This window comes from Siniperca chuatsi, linkage group LG8 (assembly GCF_020085105.1).
Source record: "Siniperca chuatsi isolate FFG_IHB_CAS linkage group LG8, ASM2008510v1, whole genome shotgun sequence".
NCBI lineage: Eukaryota > Metazoa > Chordata > Actinopteri > Centrarchiformes > Sinipercidae > Siniperca > Siniperca chuatsi.
The window spans coordinates 17245197-17264526 of record NC_058049.1 but is presented as its reverse complement, the minus strand read 5'-3'; the positions used below and the strand labels follow the sequence as shown (position 1 = coordinate 17264526).

Genomic DNA, 19330 nt, shown 5'->3' with positions numbered 1-19330 from the left:
TTTGTGATTTAGTAGAATTTTGTTTTTCAGTGATCATCCTACTGCTAACCAAGCTAGCCACTATACCAGCTGGTTGCTGATGTGTTGCTGGCAGTTAGTTTGGTAACATATCAAAGCGTAGGCGAGAGAAAACGAGAGCCTTTGTCAGTGTCTGATTTTAGAGTGCGAGCACTCGGCTATTTCCTGGAAGCAGTATGTACCAGTGTATATCAATGGGTTTTACATTACAATAACTTATGAGAAGACAACTAATTATTTAAGTTGAATACAGTTAATGCATTTTTAAGGCAGAAGGGAAACTTTCGTTTTTAAGTTAAACTAACTTACAATGTTTTACAGTGCACGTCCTCCATCCAAAGCTGCTGCTGGCCAGCACACATAATTCTCAGGTCTCACCTTCCTCTCTGATGGGACAAACTCACACCCCATGGTTTAACAAGAGTAATAAAACACACACACATGCACTGACACAAGCATGTGCTGTTTTACAGACCAGCAAATGCTCAGGTGTCCCTCCACAGTAAAAGCTACTGCCAAGCAATCGTCATTTTGTTAAAAGTTGCTCCAAATTGTTTCACTGTGTTCTGCTCAGGTTCACTGTTAAGGTCAGGATCGTCCTGAGGTGATGTTCACAGAAATTTTCAGAAATTTCAGGCTGTGTGTCCGGTCTGGCAGGTCTAGCCTCAGTTAGACACACACAGCTATATTTCATGTGCTCATTTCTGGAGCTTCACCTGACTCCATGACTATGGAATCCAAAGAAATATTCTGAAAGCGTGTTAGGAGGACTTGGCTGAACATCACACAGGCAACTGGCCTAGTAGTCATGCACGCACACACACACACACACACACACACACACACACACACACACACTCACTAGTGGGAATTCCAGAGGAAAAGGATGATTGAGTGGGGGAGGAGGAGTAAAGGAGGATATAGAGAAGGAAGAAAACAAGCAGGAACAAGAGAGGAGAGATAGAGGGAGTCTACATCTGCAAAGGACTTTACAGGCTTAGCAATCATGCTGCCACGTCAACACAAGAAAGATAGTCCGCAAACATCGGGGTGAAGTAAAGAGGAATCTGTCTCTTCTCTCCCTCCTTCTTTCTCTCTATATTGAACAACAAACTCCCTCGTTCTCTCTGATGGACAGCTGTTCCTGCAAGAAAATTCCATTTAAAAACAAGAAATTTTCATGACCTTAAGAGGGAAAATTGCCTCTTGGACAGCCTTTGATATTCTCTTCCAACTTCCTAACTCTCATTTTAAACAGATTAACTCCGCTGAATTATGGCAGCATGTTTAAAAAGCCCCTGGTTGCCATATGAGCACAATTAGGTGAAATTTATATATATTGTCACAGTCCATTTCAGGGTAATAATAGGAAGCCTTGTGGCTCTTAGTTTGCACACAACTTCTGCTGCATTAATAGGCATTGTTGACTATGTATGTGCTAAAAACTGAATGCGGACCTTCAATTATTTTGTTCTGCAGAACTTGGCATCATTTTATCATAATTTGTTGCTTTCTCTCTTGGGCATCTGTTAAAGGTTTGCCTCCATTTGTGCGTGAGTCTGCGTGTGCTTTTGTGCGTATGCTTGAGAAAACAAAAACTTTCTCGCGCATGTGCAGCATTGTCACCACCCCACACCTAGTCATACATGTGTTAAGTGGTGAAGTAATAGCATTACACATAAATTACAGCCAAAAAAATATAAAAATCAATTATTGTGTTGTGTTTTGTTGTCAAAGCGAGTGATACATTACATATTGAGTACATTGAATAAATACTCAGTTTGAAAACACAGTTATTTCCAAACCTGTTGAAGGGCAGGTGTTGTTCCTTCATGCAAAATTGATTTCTGGTTTAAAATTCAATTAAGAGGTTTTATCAGAGGGGTGTGGCAAGGGCCAGTCATTTTTTTATCCTTAGGGCAAGGGGAGTATACAGAATATAAAGACATCAGGAGTGTTAATCTTTCAGTTATGTTTTTGATTAATCTACAAATTGTGTCACCCAACGGTAAGAGAATAGTAAAAAAATTTACTTTAAATTATAAATAACAATTTCCCAGAGCTCAATGTGACGTTTTGAAATTGCTTGTTTTGTCTGATCAACAGTTCAAAACTACAAGTGTTTAATTTAAAATGAAATAAGACAGAGAAAAGTAGCACCTTCACACAACTGAGAAGCTGAGAACCAGTGAATATTTGGCATTTTTGCTTGATAGATTACGTCAATTATTTTATTAAAAGACTTTTCGATTATCAAAACTATTGTTGATTAATTTTATGTTGGTCTGCTGAGTGATGAATGGACTGATCATGGCAGCACTATTCAGACGAAGCTCTAGAAAAGTGTCAACACTACTCAGTAAAGACTTACCTCAATTTTGTTTGCCAGTTCTCACAAACAATATACTGTATATACATATACTAACTCCCCTGCAATCATTGGCATCTCTAATTGGTATATCAACAATAGAAATACATTTATTTACACCACTCAGAGCAAATGTTACACAGTGTTATATCCTATATACTCTATTGGCATTTGATAAAACCTTGGGTATAATTATTGTGTGTTCGAACTAAACTTTACTGCTCAACTGTCCCTGTTCTCTTTAAATTCCCTCCAGTGGATGTTATGAGCCATTAGTGACTCGTTCAGACCTGTCATCGTAACACCTTCAGGAGATGACATGGACAACAGTTTCCAGCGCCTGTTCAGAGGTGATCTTCTGGCTCCACCATGTGTCTACAAGTGATAATACACAAACTGTCATCCCCGGGCTATTTTAGGTATTAAATGTTAATGTTTAACTTTATTGATCCCCAATGGGAAATTCTCTTTTCATTTGCCATCCTGGAGTAAAATCAAAGGTCAGGCTCGGCTACAAAACAGTACCCATGGTGCTGATAATGGTTCAGTGTCTTACTGAAGGACACTTCAGGGGGTGTGTACTTGCTGACATGGAGGATTCAACTAAGATGGCCTCTCTAACCCACTCGTCTGTGTCACAGAGTTGTGAGTGTGCAAGTTTTAATTTCAACCCAACACCCACTGATATTCACATCGTTTAATTAAGCTGCTGCTGAATTTAGTTGGAATGGAAATCTGCAAACCTGCATTATCCAGCCTCCACCAGCTGTTTGACACACTTGCATCTTCAGCATTAGCCACCACACAGTGCTCATAATTAATAGTTGGAAAGCTACACGGTTGTGTAAAATGTGAGACGAGGGTCACTAAGTGGTGTGAGCTAGTAGCCCGCTTGCTTTCACGGCATGTTTTCTACATTTGAAATAGCTGATGAGGTCACCGGACTGAGCAAGAGGAGAAAATGAACACTAAAAAAAAAAAACTAAAAAAACATCTACAGTCACTTTGTGTTATGTCTAATGTTAAAGAGCAAGTCTGAGAAAAACTGGAAATAATTTTTAAAAACTGAGAAAAAACAAGGACGCAAAAGGAGGCAATACAAGGAGAACAGATATAGAATTTATTTTCAATATCCATTGCAAAGAATAAAAGGTGACACAGCTTGAAACAGATAATATAGAATTTATTTTCAACCAGAAGTAGGAAAATACATAGGTAGGTGTAAAGGAAACAAGCAGAACCTGTAGTCAAACGGGAAAAAAAGGAACAAAACTAGTCCAAAGAGAATCGAGAGGACGGCTAAGGGGTACAACAGAAAGCATTGTTTACCATTCAGTTTCTTTTTAAAACAGTATGTGTTGATTTGAAAACAGCTGCCTTGATTTCTCATCTGGGTTAATGGACATTCTACAACATTGTGCAAGTGTTTTGTCATTTTTTTTTGCTGGTATTTCATGAATGGTAAACAATAGTTGGTCCAGTGCATAAACACAGTGACACAGATCAATATATGTACTCAGCTGACTACAGATAGACAATCCTGATCATTGAACAACTACTACTAGATCGGCAGGGAGGAGATGAGCAAATATACAAGTTGGATGAGAAAGGGGGGAGGGGCATAAAAAAGGTGTTCAGGTGACAAAACGGTCTAGAAGGTTGAAGATGGAGAGTTCAAAAGCAAAACAACGACCAGTTTGAAAGATGAAATAGCTACATTTTCATAAAAAGCCATTCTGAATGTGTGTTGAATGTTTCTGGGTATTATTGCCAAGTTTTTTGGAAAAGGATGCATTTAAAATGAGTTGATGGGTCGAGAAACCAAACGGCAACAAGAGTGACAAGTATGAATATGGATGCAACTTGTTCATGTGATTCAAGGAAAAGGACAAAAGTACCTTGCTTTCCTTACAGCCCTACATTTCATTAAGACTATGATTCGGAGAAAAATGTGACTGGTTGGTGAAAGAACTTGCTCTACAACAGAGAACGTAACTACAAGCAGCTTTGGTGTGCACCATTACGAAGAGGTGCAGCCTGGGAAATCACTCTACGCCTAACAAGCCAACAATGAAACAATGCAACAGTGGAAAGTACAGAGCCAACAATGTGATCATTCGCTGAAGCGTACAGGGTGACATAATTCAGCTCAATGATTTGCCAGATTTTCAGTCCGAAGCCATAGTCTGTGGTTTAACAAGAGGGTGATGAGGAGAAGGGAGGGGAGAGGGGGAGTCAACAACCGAAAAGTTTTTAAGAGTCAAATCAGTGACTATCAATAGTAGCTAGCTAGTGTAACAGATTTAACCACTGTGATGCACATGAACAGAGTGAGATGGACTAGTAGTACTCAAGTCATCACAGGACCAGTCTAGCGACCAGCGGCAGGTCATTAGCTTAGTCTTACAAACGCGTTTCACACCAGTCAGAACGGTGTTCTATAGGACTGAACTGCAGCCACTAGTAAGACAGCTCTGCTGCCCTAACCCTACAGGCACTAGCACTCTCCAGCTAGTGCCATGCAACATCCAAAATAAAGCTGAAAAGTAAAAAGAGAAATAAACTGAATATCCCTGTGCTGAAAGTTATTTACGGATACCAAGAATGCAGTTACTTTTCCTCCGATAAGCGCGCACTCCTTCATTCTACGAGGCATCATCAGGAACATTCAACTCCTCTAATTAACCCATCGAAACTATGTCTCGTCATGATTTCTACAAAGGATTTGGTTTGTGATGGGAATAAGAGTATATGGAAAAAAATATCTTGAGTAAAAACAATGTAGCAAACATAACACCATCATAGAATTCATGATTTACACAACAACAACACAATTCAACATCTTTTTAGAAAGGAAACATGAGATACATCTTTTATTCACACTTTACAAAAAAAGCTAGCCTTTAAATCTACTACAATACTAATGCCATTCAGGAAAAAAAAATCTAAACTGGACACATTGGTTTCCATTGGGAAACAAAAAAAAAAAAAAGGTTAAAAAACAAAAATGTAGGGGAAAATAAATGGGACAAGAGACCTTGATCTGAGGACTATACTTATACTTCCTGTTTACTTGCTTCCCTCTTGCTTTAAAAATGTAATTTCAACATATACATTAAAGTAATGAGATCTTTATTTGCTGATATGATGGAAGAGGGAGTGAGGGGAGCTGCGTCTGAATCTACTAAGTGCTCATCATCTGTTGTATCTGTGTAAAAGCATGGCTGTTGAAATAATCGTCCCACCACTGACAGATTTCACTTGTTTGTTTGGGATGTAACAAATTAGATTCATAGCAACGCGCTTGCCTGGCTTTCAGAGAGAGAAATAGCTGAGCTCACTGCCCCTCATCCCTTGTTCATCCAAAAGCAGAGCAAAGTGGGCCTTCCAACTTTTCCAATACAGAGGTAGGGGGTCCACAGATGGCACTATAGCTGCAGTGACAAGGGTAAGAGAACTATACAAAGTGGTTGAGTAAAGGGGTTTAAAAGACACAGCTTGAGTAATATAGTGGGTAGGGGAAGTCTGAGGTTGGGCGGTTGAGGGTGGGGGGTATAGGGTAGACAGGCTTAAGGAGATTTAAAATTCATGGCCAGGGAAGGAGCTAATGGCTAAGTATTATGGGGGTCTGGGCATGGAGCTGTGCTAAGGTACAAAGAGGGAGCAAAACAATCTGAAGGAGATAAGACATCCTACTCATGTTCCTTAAGGAGAGGACAAAGGGTCGGTGGAGAAAGCATACCTGATTACTAGAGAGCTCAATGAATAGGAAGGATATACACATCATCATAACATTGTCACAGCTCATAAAAAAGGAAATCAACATTAACAAAAAACAATAAAAGGACATAAAATCTTCACAAATGTCTCAACAGTATTTAAAAATAAAAGGAGAAAAGGTTGTTCAGGCGTTCGTCAAATGTAAATAGTGCAAGACAACGACAACTGCTACAGTGAGGCACGATGTTTTGTTGTACATGTGGGATTTATATAGGTTTTATCAGTCACACATCACTAGTGGGAGTGTGTGTGAGATATATAGATGAACAGATGTGGAGTCACAGGTGGGCTGTGACTCATCCTTGCGTGTCCTTTTATCTGAACTGATGGCAGCAGTGTGGATCAATGGCTTTCTTAATGGGCAAGAAGCAACAGGCAGAGTTTACTCAGTGTCTATTTACAATCGCAGCAATATGCCGGCAAATCAAATCAATGACAGAGAAGGAAGGGGGAATAAAACAAAACTGATACATTAATTACAGTTAATCTCTAGGGAGTGCAAAGTAGTGAGAGCGAACGCCGTGAACAACCTCTTCTTACGTCTTTTGTACAAGCTGGTAATATCAATTCATCTGAACATTAACTGGATAAAAATTTAGCCATAGTTTACAATACAATCTTTTTTTCAAATCTGATCATAATTTACTCTTAGTACAAAAAACGCCAGAAAACAGGTCTTTTGTGGTTCATATACAATCATGTAAAGACTGAGTCTAGATTTCTATTCTGTACAAACACTTGTGAAAAAAACCACTGCTTTTGTGTATGGAATTTATGGCTGGGGAAAGTCACTACTGGCCTCAAAGACAGTGCTACAGATCTGCCTGCAAATTACCTGTGTTGTGTGTGTGTACGCAAGTGTGTGTGTGTGTGTGTAAGCTTGCATGTGTGGAGTTGGATGGCAACTCCAGACAGTGAGAGGAATGCTGGTTTTACTCCTGTGTATTAGCCATTACTCGCTCTCTCTGCCTAAAAGCAATCAAGACGAAGAAAAGATTTGTGAACGCCCCTCATCGCTTTGCCCATCAGCCTAAATCCCTTGCCCCTTGACCAAAAATGGTGGTACATGGGCCACATGAGCTCCTAAGCACAAGACTAGCCTAACAACTATACAAGCTGGGGTGAAATAGTCTGCCAACAGGATGGTAGCTGCTCTCAGTTTCTCACCATTTCTTCTTTCACAAATTAACACTACATACCACCCGTGTGAAATCAGTCAAATGTAGTTTGCGGACGTCTGGCTGGTTCTTGAGGCATCTGTGGGTTTGGTAGCTAATGCGCCAGTGCTGGAGTCAGAGGTGTAGACTATCTTGTAGCACCATGTTAGGCCGTGACCACACAAAAGGCCTCAGCACCACAGAATGACAGCAGGAAATCTCACCTCATACCAGCTGCGCTACATCCACTTCCAGAGACGCTTAACTACCAGCTAAAAGCTGCTCTAACCCAACGACATCTGACTCAACAAACTTGTATATCCAAGAAAGACTGATAAAGTACGTTGGCCGCCCAGAGTACTGGGGAAAACAAGCACAAACCAAAGTTGGAGGTCTGAGACTGACAAGTCTGCTGTCTTTGCTGGTTTCAGATTTATACAGGACAGACAGACAGGCAGACCATCAGCTATGGAGCTTTTCAGGTGAATGTCGCCCCCTCAGCCACTTCTAAGTTTCCCCTTGCTCTTAAACCAAACAGCGCCCCATGTGACAAATCTGAATGAGCTACCATCCCCTCTAGTTTGAAAAACAGAAGCAAAGTGGGTGGGTGGATTTGAGGAGGAAAGGGAGTCCAAAACACAAAATATGATACACGAACAGGACTGAATCGAGGAGTTAAAAAAAGAACAAAAGAAAAACAGAGAAAGAAAAAAGAAAAATATAGAATATCTATAACATTATACGAAATCCCTGTCGGCCAGACCTCACTGTACGAATATTTTACAGGTTGTGTTTTTTGTCTTCCTCCTCCGGTGTGGTGGAGGGAAGAGCTGGTAGTGGGAAGGAGGAGGGTTGGAAAGGGAGAGGCTGTGGTTGCAGCTCCCTCTGGTGGTGTGGCAGGAACTCACTACCTGCGTGCAGGCAGATGGAGCCCATTGACCTGGGGGGGCACATTGGGCAGGAGCAGCTCCAGCTGGGCGAAGAGGGAGAAGTGGTCAGAGGGGATGTGGGGATGTGGGCAGCCGCTGACATTGTTCTCTACGAGCCAGTGGGGGTCCAAGGGGCCCAAGATACCCAGCACGTTCAGGTGAGGCTTGGAGTAGAAAATATAGTCGATGACACCCTGAGGAGAGAAGAAGACAGGAGTTACCTCAAGAGAAATGTTTGCAGGAACAGATTAATACATCCTTGAAATGGTGCAAATAAACATATTAGTTCCACTTTGGACATTGTCATGTTTGTGTATTCCAAGTCTGGGCAAGTCTGTTTATTTTTTAACAGACTTAGGGATATAAATTGCTGCCAAAAGGTGCCTCTCTGTACATGTACAAGCAACATCATAAACTACAACAATTACAAATATATGTGCCATCAGTAATAACCTTAAAGTCAAAGGTGTAGTTGGTGTAAGGCATCAGGCCGTTCTCGTAGGCGCTCTTCAGCTTGAAGCCATGGGTGATCCTGCCATTGGACGTGCTGTTCTTGCCATTGCAGTTGAATTTGGTCAGGCTGTCGCTATAACGAAGCTCCTTGAAGTCCTTGTGGGTGCAGTCCACTCCACCAGAACTAAGGTACTCCACTACGCCTGAACAGATGGGAGAGATGAGTAGTCTTCATCAGAATCAAGAAAAGTCAAGTGGCACTTTTAAAAAGGTCCCAACAGACCGAGCCCAGTCTGTTCCTACAGTTACCATAGGTACCATTAAATGGTATTTCTTAAGGCAGAAATTTTGGATAGTTAAGTAGGTTACCAGTAGTATTAGCTGGCAAAGCAGTTATTCAATCACCCCTACATTGCAAGCTATGCCATTGTTTGTGTACAGAAACAATGTTGTTTCTGGTTCACCATTCTGGCACATTTGCAGGAACGCCAAAATAAATCAGTGTAATACCAACCAAGTCCTGGCTTTTGTCACCTTGAGAGCTAAAATAAATGATGCAGCAAAATCCAAGCAGGAGAGCTTGAATACCTTTTCAAGACAACTTTACCTTCAATTGCTGCACCTCAACATAGAGACTGACATGTAAAGGGAAGAAGGTCGCCCAAGATAATTTTTATCCAACCAACACTCCAATAACAATATATATTTAATTTACTATCATGGAAGATTATAATATTCATATTTGAAAAGTTGGAAGCAGTGCATTTTTGCATAAGAAAAATGAATTTATTAATTATCAAAATTAATGCTGATTGTTTTGTTTTTTTTAAATGGCTATACATACCATAGGCTTTTTTTTTTTAAACTAAATAATTTGGGTTATGCATCTTCCTTTTTTAAATTAAATTGCAGCCATGAAAAACTGACACGTGCTCATTCAGATAAGTTTGGTTCAGTTTTGCTCAAGGGCAGCTCGACAAATTGTTAGGAGATACAGGGAAACAAACCAACCACCTTTTCAACAACAATCACCTGTCGCTGCAATGATACTATTGTTGTAGCATCTTCAATGCATGTACAGCTTTTTATATATATATATATATATATATATATATATATATATATATATATATATATATATATATATATATATATATATATACATAGCTCTATTAGCCTTGCTTACTTACCAGAGTCAGGCAAGGAGTTGAGGTCAGCGCACAGCACCAGCGGAATGGCATTGGTCTCACCAGAGACAGAGGACAACTTGAGGCTGCGTGTGGCTTTGTCCACTATGTTTTTCACCTCTGACAGGAACATCATGGTCTGGACCAGCTTGACGTCAGAGTACTCTGGGTCCCAGTGCATGTGGGCATTGGCTACCAGGAGCAGCTGCTTCTCCATGCCATGGAGTGACTTTCCAGCTGAGAGGAGGGGAAAAAAGGTAAGCAGGGAGAAGTGACACAAAGAGCAGTTAAGACAAATAAAATGCCATAAGAACAGCACCATAGGCATCTGTAACACCACCTACAATCCCTTGTACTGTAACTGCAGTTACTTCCAGTAAGTAAGTCAATTCAGGATTAGCCGGTCTAGAAAAATACATGCAGTAGGTCTAGAGATGCCAGGCACCCAAATAAGAAGTCCCAAAGATCAGAATAGGTTGTCTACTCACAGGAGACCTCCATCATCTCTTTGCGGACCTCAAGCAGTACAGCTACCCCGATGTTGTCCTTGGTCATCACCCTGTTCAGCATAGCTTCGGAGCCCTCGGAGTTAGCCATGGCCAGCTGGTTAAACTCCACTGTGTGCTTCTGCACTGCGCTGAACCTGCAGATAAATAGAGGGAGACAAGAAGAGGGAGCTTAACACAAGTTTTGTAAGCAGTGGTGGGAATAAATGAATGAAAACAAAACATAATTTACGATGTGCTGCAAACAGATGAGGTCCTGGACTCTAACAGTTACACTCCAGATTAGAATCCAGGACCTCTGCATGCAAATCAAAACATTTGAACTAAACTTTAAGTGTTGCAATCTTCAGGCTCAGAATTATTATAGTTGTGTCCCATCATGGCTCATGCATGATAACACTTTTATCATGCATGAGCCATGAGCAACTCCTGCTCTGTATTTACAATTTCACTCTCCTCCTCCATGTTTTCTTTCACTCTCTTCTTCTGCATCGGTTGGCAAACCAGCTTAGAGGTGCATTACTGCCACCAACTGTCACTCTCACGTCATGTTCACGTTCTGCTGCTCAAATCACTTTACCTTGCGAGTCAGCTGGAATCACGTGACAATACAGCCCTGACTTGCTACATAGCCAGCCCCAAATATACAACATAGACACTAAGGGATAGCTCCCGCAGTGGAAACAGTATTGCCAAATCTCTACCGATGGACACATTTCTACTGCCGCACGGCATATACAGTCATATTGTCCAACCCTACTAGTTTGGTTGTTTGACAGTGGTATCTCCACCTAGCCGATACACCACTCAACAAAAACAAGACAACGCAACATAAAAATATCACAGGTTACAGTTTTCCAGTATTACAGAAGAGACCTGGAGCGAAAGGCTTACAATGTCATACATAATTTCTTTGTCACAATTATTGCATCTGTTTAATGGAGGGAAAATCTCTCAAGCTTAGTGATCAACTATAACTGCACACCAATAAAGCTGTATTAATTGCTCAGGCAACAATATTAGGTGCTATCCTACAGGGAAAAGGTTACCTAATATGATTTTGGACATGAAGTTATTAACTGGACACCTTGTGGAATAAAAAGTCCTACGTCTTATCTATCTAAACTAATAGTGATATAATAATAATTCACCAGTTTAGGTCTTTTTTTAAGTTAATATTGTTAAATTGATGAAAAGGGTAGAAGGACCTGAACTCATTCATTAGAAACATTTTTGTGGTTCAGAGCATCTTAGAGCTACAATCCAGCGATGCTGGCATTTATACAAAATATCTTAAAATGCATGTTTAACATGTCTAAGTCCTAATAAGGCTAGTCAATAGATACAGGTCATAGGACAATATCTACAAAATTGCAGGTACATACTTTTCCGTCTTGTAGAAAATTGCACAACCGTCCACGTGTTTACGGTCCGACTCTGACATAGTCCTGGCACGTGACTTTGGACTGAAGAACCCGTCGTATCCCTGCTCTTTCAGCTCAGGCAAGAAGAAACTGTAGTACTGCTCTGTCTCAACTTCCTGTAATGAACAAAAACACGTGTCAGGATGGACAACAGGAAAGGCTGACAGTCACTTAAGTATAACAAACACGCACTTCCAAAAAGAACAAAACTGTCATTCTAGATTAAACATTTTAATACAAGAATGGGAAGAGTAAGATAGTGTAAGATACATTTTCATTGATATACACACACTATTTGCACAATTTTAAACAAGTACAATGTTCACGGCTGAAAAATAATACAGGAAAAAAGAGCAGATGTAATACTAGCAAATAATTTTAAAAGAGCAAGACATGGGGGAGTGTTAGCTTAATAATTCAAAAACAGAATATTCTATCAGAATAAAAAGCAGATAAAAACAGATAAACTGAAGAACCCAATGCTAGACCAACCAAGATGAGCACCCTCTCACCAAACAACTTCACACATTATGAAAATAGTATAATAATCACTTCCTTACATAAACTAAACATTCTGACCTATTGCAGGAAAATTTGAAAATAGCCACATATCAGTGGTCAGTGTTAACCCTAGAGCTGGGTATCACCACTGATTTCCATAATCGATTCAATTCTGATTCACAATGTCCCGATTTGACTTCTGATTAGATATCAATTTGGTTAGGGATATTTCAGTTACAATATCAGTGTTGCTTGGATATTAAAGATATACTCAGATAATTAATGCTGTAAATTGTAAAAGGAACCCTCTAACCTGGTGCATTATTAAAAATATTAATGTTTACATTAAGAATTGACCTTGCTGCGTTTACTGTCCACAGTCACAGGTCAGATGATCTGAGCTACACTGTAAATAGACAGCAGCGATCCGCGTGGCCATGCGTTTTCACCTCAATCACCTTCACCACAGCCGATATTTCCATTCAGAGATGCCCCTACCACTATATTATAATATATAGATATTAAGAAATAAACTTAAGGCTGAAATAATGTCTCTTAAATCATGTATTTCCGTATTATTCAAGCATTGCATTTCTACAATGTTGTGGTTTAATTTCTGTGTAAAAAATAAAAAAATAAAATAACATTTGAAAGATTGTTAGAAATATTATACAGATTGTTTGTAAATGACTGCTCACTCAGTCAGTGGTCAATAGGGCTGGGTATTGTTTAAAAAAATGACAATACCAGTGTCTTTTTAAGTGATACAGATACCAATGGAGTGCTTCATTCAATACCCATCATGTGAAAGGAAGCATTCAGTTGCGTAAAATGCAACCACTCATCCCCATCCAAATGATTTTTATTTGAATACATTTTGAAATTGTTCTTTAAGTCGATTGTAATGCATGAGATAAGTGTAGTCTATATACAGAGAGCCAGCACAACAGACCAGCCTGGTTTATCAGAGTGTTGAGTAATGGAAAAACGTTATTTCTGAAGGACTATTAATTAACAGTTTGAGTCAAGCATAGAGGTTGTATTATCCATTATTGTGGAGCTCTGGTTGTGTCTCTTTTACAAACCAACCACAAAAAAACAAACACAAAGCCAGTGGATTGTAAGCTGAAGTTTTTCCGGTAAACACACACACATCTCTTCGGCTGTTGCAGTCCCTCCTGCCTGGCCTGCCTGCCGCTCCTCTCGCAGTCACTTCTCCTCTGGAGCCCGCTTTGACTGACGGAGTGTCTCTGGGCTAGGCAGAGCGGACAGGCCGGATGTCCGCAAGGCAGGCTGGCACACACAGGCACACTACACCAGCACTCCACACACACACTGGTCCGGAGCTGGGTCCGGGTGCAGCCCGCAGGAGAACGAGGCGAAGAAGTTCTCAGTGTGTGTGGAGGGGCACCCTGCCAACAGCCCGCTGTATGTAGCTGCTAGCTGTAGCTGCAGTGGTGGGCCAATCACACATCGTATTAAATCGAAGAACGCTTGTGGTGATTGGCTGTGAGCAAAACCATGAAATTTTTTTTTATAGATCTGAGTACAAAAGGATTGAATGCAGGTATTGTTTGACTGGAGACGTTTCGATACTACTTGGTACTGGGTTATCTCGGTCAATACCTTAAAAAGGTAACGAGTACTGATGAATTGAAGTATTGCACCATTGGTACGCCTTCCGATCCGCGGAGCCCAACTTGCTGTACGCGGCTGGAGAAAGCTTCCTATTCCTAGAGAGGAGCAACAAACACTGGTGGCTGGGGTCCCGCTGCAGCTCAGGGGAAACTGGCTACATCCCAGCCTCATACATCGAAAAAAAAATATTGGTAAACGCCACTTTCTGAACTGGATGTTTTTTCTCTTTTTAGCTACCAAGGTAAAGTCAATCTGCTTGTCATAGAAACAAACCCCCCATGCAGCGTTTCTCTCTCTCACCGCACAAGCCCTAACGTGGTTAAAGCTTCACACATCCATGGGAAAAAGCATATATTAAAAGACCGATCTTGGGATTTTATGAATCAATATCAGATCATTCAAATGAAGATAGATTTTAATCGAAAAATCCACTTTTTAAACCCAGCCCTAGTTAACACCGTGTCAACACTGAACATAGTGCTTCACAAAGGGAGCGTTTATTGCAGGGTTATTGGATTGCATTACATTTTCCAGGTGTTGCTTTTATTGTGTCAACTTTGTGCAGCCAAAAACGTCCCGCTACCACCACCCATCTTGTTGGGTTTGTATTGATATACAGAATAAATGTTAATTTCTGTGAAAACCTTAATGCATGCTTTGACGTCAATCTCTCACCTGCAAACTGATGATGTCTGCATTGCAGCCCAGGATCTCCTGAATGATGGATTTCTTCCTGTACTCCCAGTTTAGAGCCCAAGAGGGGCAGTAGCCATATAGCTGTCGTGTGGCGTACTTATCACACAGCACATTGTAGCACATCACAGAGAACAGTGCTGAGGGGATACAGACAAAAGGGCATATCTTAGAAATGCTACAGAAGCTGATGATTTTAGGTTCCCTTTGATATTTTTAGGGTGGGGTAGGGACATTGCCACACTTGTTAAACGACTAGCCTTATAATTAGACTGCCAAACTAAAATCTAGTTCTGTGCTGTATTGTTTTTCCTGTCTATACATGGAAAACTTTAATTTTATGCAGTATTCTGTAAACAGGGTAAACTCTATACCACTTCGTATTGTGTTTCCTAAAAAGACAATTGAGCAACACATCCAAATAGACTTGCCACCATTCAAAAGGATTTGTTTTTCTATTTCTACCAAAATTTCTTTCAGAAGTACAATTTGACGTACACAGCAATGGTGCAATCATCTGCAGTTGTAAACAGCACTGACCATCGAGTGAGTCAAAACAACACAGTTACGGCTGATCCCAACAGGGTCAACAAACACAAGTAAATGCTCAACCCATGGGGAACACTGGAATACTGTGTATATTTAGATTTAGTGCTATTATTGCAAAAATGTTTGATACATTAGTTTTGCTCAGGTTCAACCACAGGAAGTGTGCATATACTACATTGCAAGCGTCACAAGTATTGCTTTTGGATTAAGCCAGGCAGTACTTTTCACACAAAACCAAATTTGGATCCTTACTACTCTTGAATTGTACATTGATGCAAGTAGCATTTTTTGTCTGTTCAACAGATAAATGTGACTGATAGTCACAGTCAATTTTTATGGATACAAGCTGGATACATATTTATGGAACAGCTGTGTATTATAAAGAAGATTGATAAGAGTATGTGCATCTGTCATGTCATGTTTCATGTATGTTGTTCTTACCTGAGGGCCGTGTTCGGTCTAGCTCCTGGAGAGAGATCCATGTCCGAGCTGGGGGCTGTTCTGTTGGTACTGAGCAGAGGGAAAAAAATGGTTCAGTATGGGTGACGACATGAACACAGATGTCACACGATGACTTCAACAAAGTTATGGGCACGTAAGCTGTTGCTTTCACAAAGTCCCCATCTATATATACTGATGGAACCTATCTTTTGGGGAAATAAAGACAGCTGGCAATATGCAATTCCTGTTCCAATCTGAAAACTGCCAGAGAGGGGGAACTCACTGCGCTTGATAGCCCCTGCCAGATTGTCTAACAAGTAGTTGAGCAGTCTCCGCGTGCCATCAGGTTCCTGGTAGAGGCTCATAATTTCTTGTGCAAGTGGGTTTCCTGGTGGAGGGAAGAGCAGCGCGGGCTGAATCATAGCTAAGAGAACAATGGGATTTCAAGGCTAGAATGGCTACAAAAACCATTGGTAAGCCACTCACCTTTCAACCCCAGTGTTTGTAACTGAAACAGTTTCCCCAATTCAAATGGCAGAACCCGCAACTGGTTGTTATTTAAAAGCAGTTCCCTGTGGAGAACATAGGGGAATTTGATCATTAGAAACCGGCCCTCCTGAGAAACAACCATCTTTGTTATCTTTCAAAACATCATTAACTGCATTGCTACCATCAAAACGGCCTATGGCATACTTGTCAACTATATATTGATTGTTAATGTGGACTTTGTACATGAAATTGAAACATTTCAATAGATAAACTTAAAACATAATAGAAACCCAGAAAATTGGTAGATACCCAATGGATCGATGTTTAACTGAAAAACTCACATTGCCATCATGAGTGGCACCAGTGTGGGTGCCAAAATCAAATTCAAGACCAACCCTGTGACAGCGACTCCTTTCCATTGTGAATAAATTAAGGGGTAAATGTATCGCCTTAAATCACTTACCTGAGAGACACCATGTTGCCGAGCTCTGCCGGCAGGCTCCTGATCTTATTGGATGAGAGATCCAGGTACACCAGGTTGTGTAATTTGGCAATGTCTGGCGGGATGCGTGACAATGAGTTGTCACTGACGTGCAGGGCAGTGAGGTGGGTGAGAGACCACAGGGCTGTGCTGAGACTCCTTACTCGGCCTGCAGTGACAATGGGAAAAGGACACACACACACACACACACAGGAGAACTAAGTCCCAGTCTCCAACTATTACTCCCCTCGCACCAAAGGAAAAACCTTGGAATAACTTGTTTCCCATTGGTGTGAATGGGTCAGCATGGGTTAACTGATTTCACAGTGATAAAGATGATGCTTGAGCATAATTGTAGGGCTGCATTGATTTCCCAAAATACCAAAGACCAAATAGACAAACAAAACCATGTTAAGACTGGAGATACAACATGATGGGTGTAATTAACAGTAAAATAATTTTACAGTGACCTATTTTAAACCCTGCAAAATCCAGTTTGGGAATAGATCTGAAATGTTTAATCAATTAGTCAATCCACAGAAAATTAGCAAGCAACAAGTCTGATAATGGAAATATCATTAAATACATTTTTGAAAGAAAAATGCAGAAGATTCACTGGTCCCAGCTTCTATTCTGGTTAAAATGTGGATATATGCTGATTGTCTGAGTTTTCTAAGATAACAAATTGAATACCTTTGGGTTTTTGACTGTTGGTTGAACAAAACAAGAAATCTGAAGATGTCACCTTGGGCTCTGCGAAACTGTGATGGACATTTAACACTATTTTCTGACATTTTATAGGCCAAGCGGTTAATCAAGAAAATAATTGGTAGATTAATTGATAATGAAAATAATCCTTAGCTGCAGCCCGATATGGGACTGACATATGCAGAGCTACAGTGGTGGATCACACGTCTTATTTGATCAGTGAAGATCACCTGTACTCAATAGTGTGACATGGAAGGTAGATATACAAAAAAAGATTACATGTTAATATAGGAAAAACAGTTTAATATGATAAGGCTTTATGTCAACATCAAAAGATGTATGTGAACAGTACAAATTCATCCATACTAAACTAGGAACTCCTTGACAATACTCACCGCTGATTTCCAGCTCAGCCCAGTATGACTTCTTCCCGTTGGCTGCCTCCTCGCTAGACATAATTGTGTACATCCGCCTGGGATCCGGCGGGTCATATTTTTCCTTGGGCATTCCTATAACACTACAGAGAGATAATTTTGATTTTAAATGTCATTCATGAACAGAGTAAATATCTCCCAATATGCCATCAATTGTAAATCAATTAAGTAATTTGGCCTAAAACTAAAGTTGGAATACTCTGAATTAAGTTAAAAGTGAAGTATCAACCTTAACAGGTAACTATATTTGTATACATTTGATTTTAATAAGATACCACATGTTGGCAAAATATACTGCATGTAACCCTTACCAAATCAACATATGGTTCAAGTAATATGTTGCTATCGATCGTTTATCACGCAATCAGTAACATTAAAACAGCTTCCTATGAAGGCTGTGATTTAATTTGAGTTGCATAATAATAAACATTAAAATCAGAAACGTAGTGCAATATTGTTCATGCTAAACTAGGCTGTAAACAATTGTGTAAAGCTTTCGTCAATTAGTTAGAAAATGCATTTTTAAAATTTATAAAAATAGCTAACGCTAGCTAAGATTAGCCGATTTTTCTTCTCGTTGTCGCTAGCTGATTAGCCTCTTAACCTAGCTAAATTGGTAGCAATGAAACTATACATAACAAACGCTAAATAGCTAAAGCTAGCTCGTGTGCTAACTAACTATCAAGATGGAAAACGGACACGCGAAGTTAGTGAAATTGAGCAGTTGACTGACTTTAACGCCCTGCCCAAGTGGGTTTGCAAAAAAGACGCAAAATGACATTAAAAGACACTGTATAATTGTTGTTTACATAATAGCAAAGCACTGACTTGCGCATTAACACCAGGCCACGAAACGGCACATTAGTTAGCTGCCGCTAGCTAGCCCCCAGTAGCAAGAATCACTATTATTGAGATAAACAGTGAGCAAAGGAGCTCACAAGGCTACACAATGCTGGATTTCCAAGCAATTGCGAGCTATTTAGCTTAGCTTGAATTAGCTTGCTAGCTAAAAGCTAACAGATCCCAATTATTCGAAGCTGACCGACTTCCTATTCAAATATGTCCTCCGTCGGAAAATGACCACAGCCCTTTTAACATCTAAATAGGATTGCGGTGAAATTAGTAAAAAATAGTTCAGGTCTAAAATAAGGGATTGAATTTTTACCTGCAAGAGCATACCAAATCGCGAGGACGACTGCGTGTTCTCTTTTGTTTTCTAGCTACTTCTCACCCGTTTCCGCTGCTGTATCATGGCGACTGTAAGGGGTTTTTTCTCTGCCGATAACAGCGCTTGATCCTATTGGTCAGCGTGTAGACGGTCCAACCAGCTGTTGAGCCAGAGTAAATAAAAGTAATGAGTTATAGACCATTGGATGGACGGATAGGATACCACAGTTCAATTTACTGTGGCTTATTTAGCAAATAATGCATAGTTAGCAGAATTACCACTGTCATCAATAGCTGTGTAGTCTATCAAAGTAATGATATAGTGGCTGCATCTGTATGGAGATCCAAGGAACATGTGCTTAATGACAAACTGACATGTGCGTTGGCTGGCTAAAAGACAATACAAT

At 40.2% G+C, this 19330-nt stretch overlaps 1 protein-coding gene across 3 annotated transcripts; it reads right to left on the bottom strand.

The window, feature by feature from the left end:
* Positions 1 to 3548: 3548 nt before the first annotated feature.
* LOC122880384 (CCR4-NOT transcription complex subunit 6) lies at positions 3549 to 19079 on the bottom strand. Of its 3 annotated transcripts, none has more exons than XM_044205449.1 (12): positions 18922 to 19079; positions 17718 to 17839; positions 16597 to 16783; positions 16131 to 16216; positions 15928 to 16032; positions 15645 to 15713; positions 14637 to 14794; positions 11784 to 11938; positions 10381 to 10535; positions 9896 to 10129; positions 8706 to 8908; positions 3549 to 8446 (listed from the first exon to the last, which is right to left on the bottom strand). In XM_044205449.1, the coding sequence occupies exons 2-12, from the start codon at positions 17827 to 17829 to the stop codon at positions 8231 to 8233; spliced, it is 1680 nt and encodes a 559-aa protein (XP_044061384.1). In that variant the 5' UTR covers positions 17830 to 17839; positions 18922 to 19079; the 3' UTR covers positions 3549 to 8230. The 3 variants fall into 3 exon arrangements, with proteins under 3 accessions (XP_044061384.1, XP_044061385.1, XP_044061383.1); XM_044205450.1 differs by having other exon boundaries at positions 18988 to 19006; XM_044205448.1 differs by lacking the exon at positions 18922 to 19079 and adding an exon at positions 18585 to 18813.
* Between the last annotated feature and the right edge of the window lie 251 nt (positions 19080 to 19330).

Excerpts from the sequence above, each read along its gene's own strand:
- LOC122880384 (XM_044205448.1), bottom strand. Across the intron at positions 16,033-16,130 it reads ACAAACACTGGGGTTGAAAG|GAAACCCACTTGCACAAGAA; the intron begins GTGAGTGGCTTA and ends TCCCTCCACCAG. Across the intron at positions 8,447-8,705 it reads ACTACACCTTTGACTTTAAG|GGTGTCATCGACTATATTTT; the intron begins GTTATTACTGAT and ends TTCTCTCCTCAG.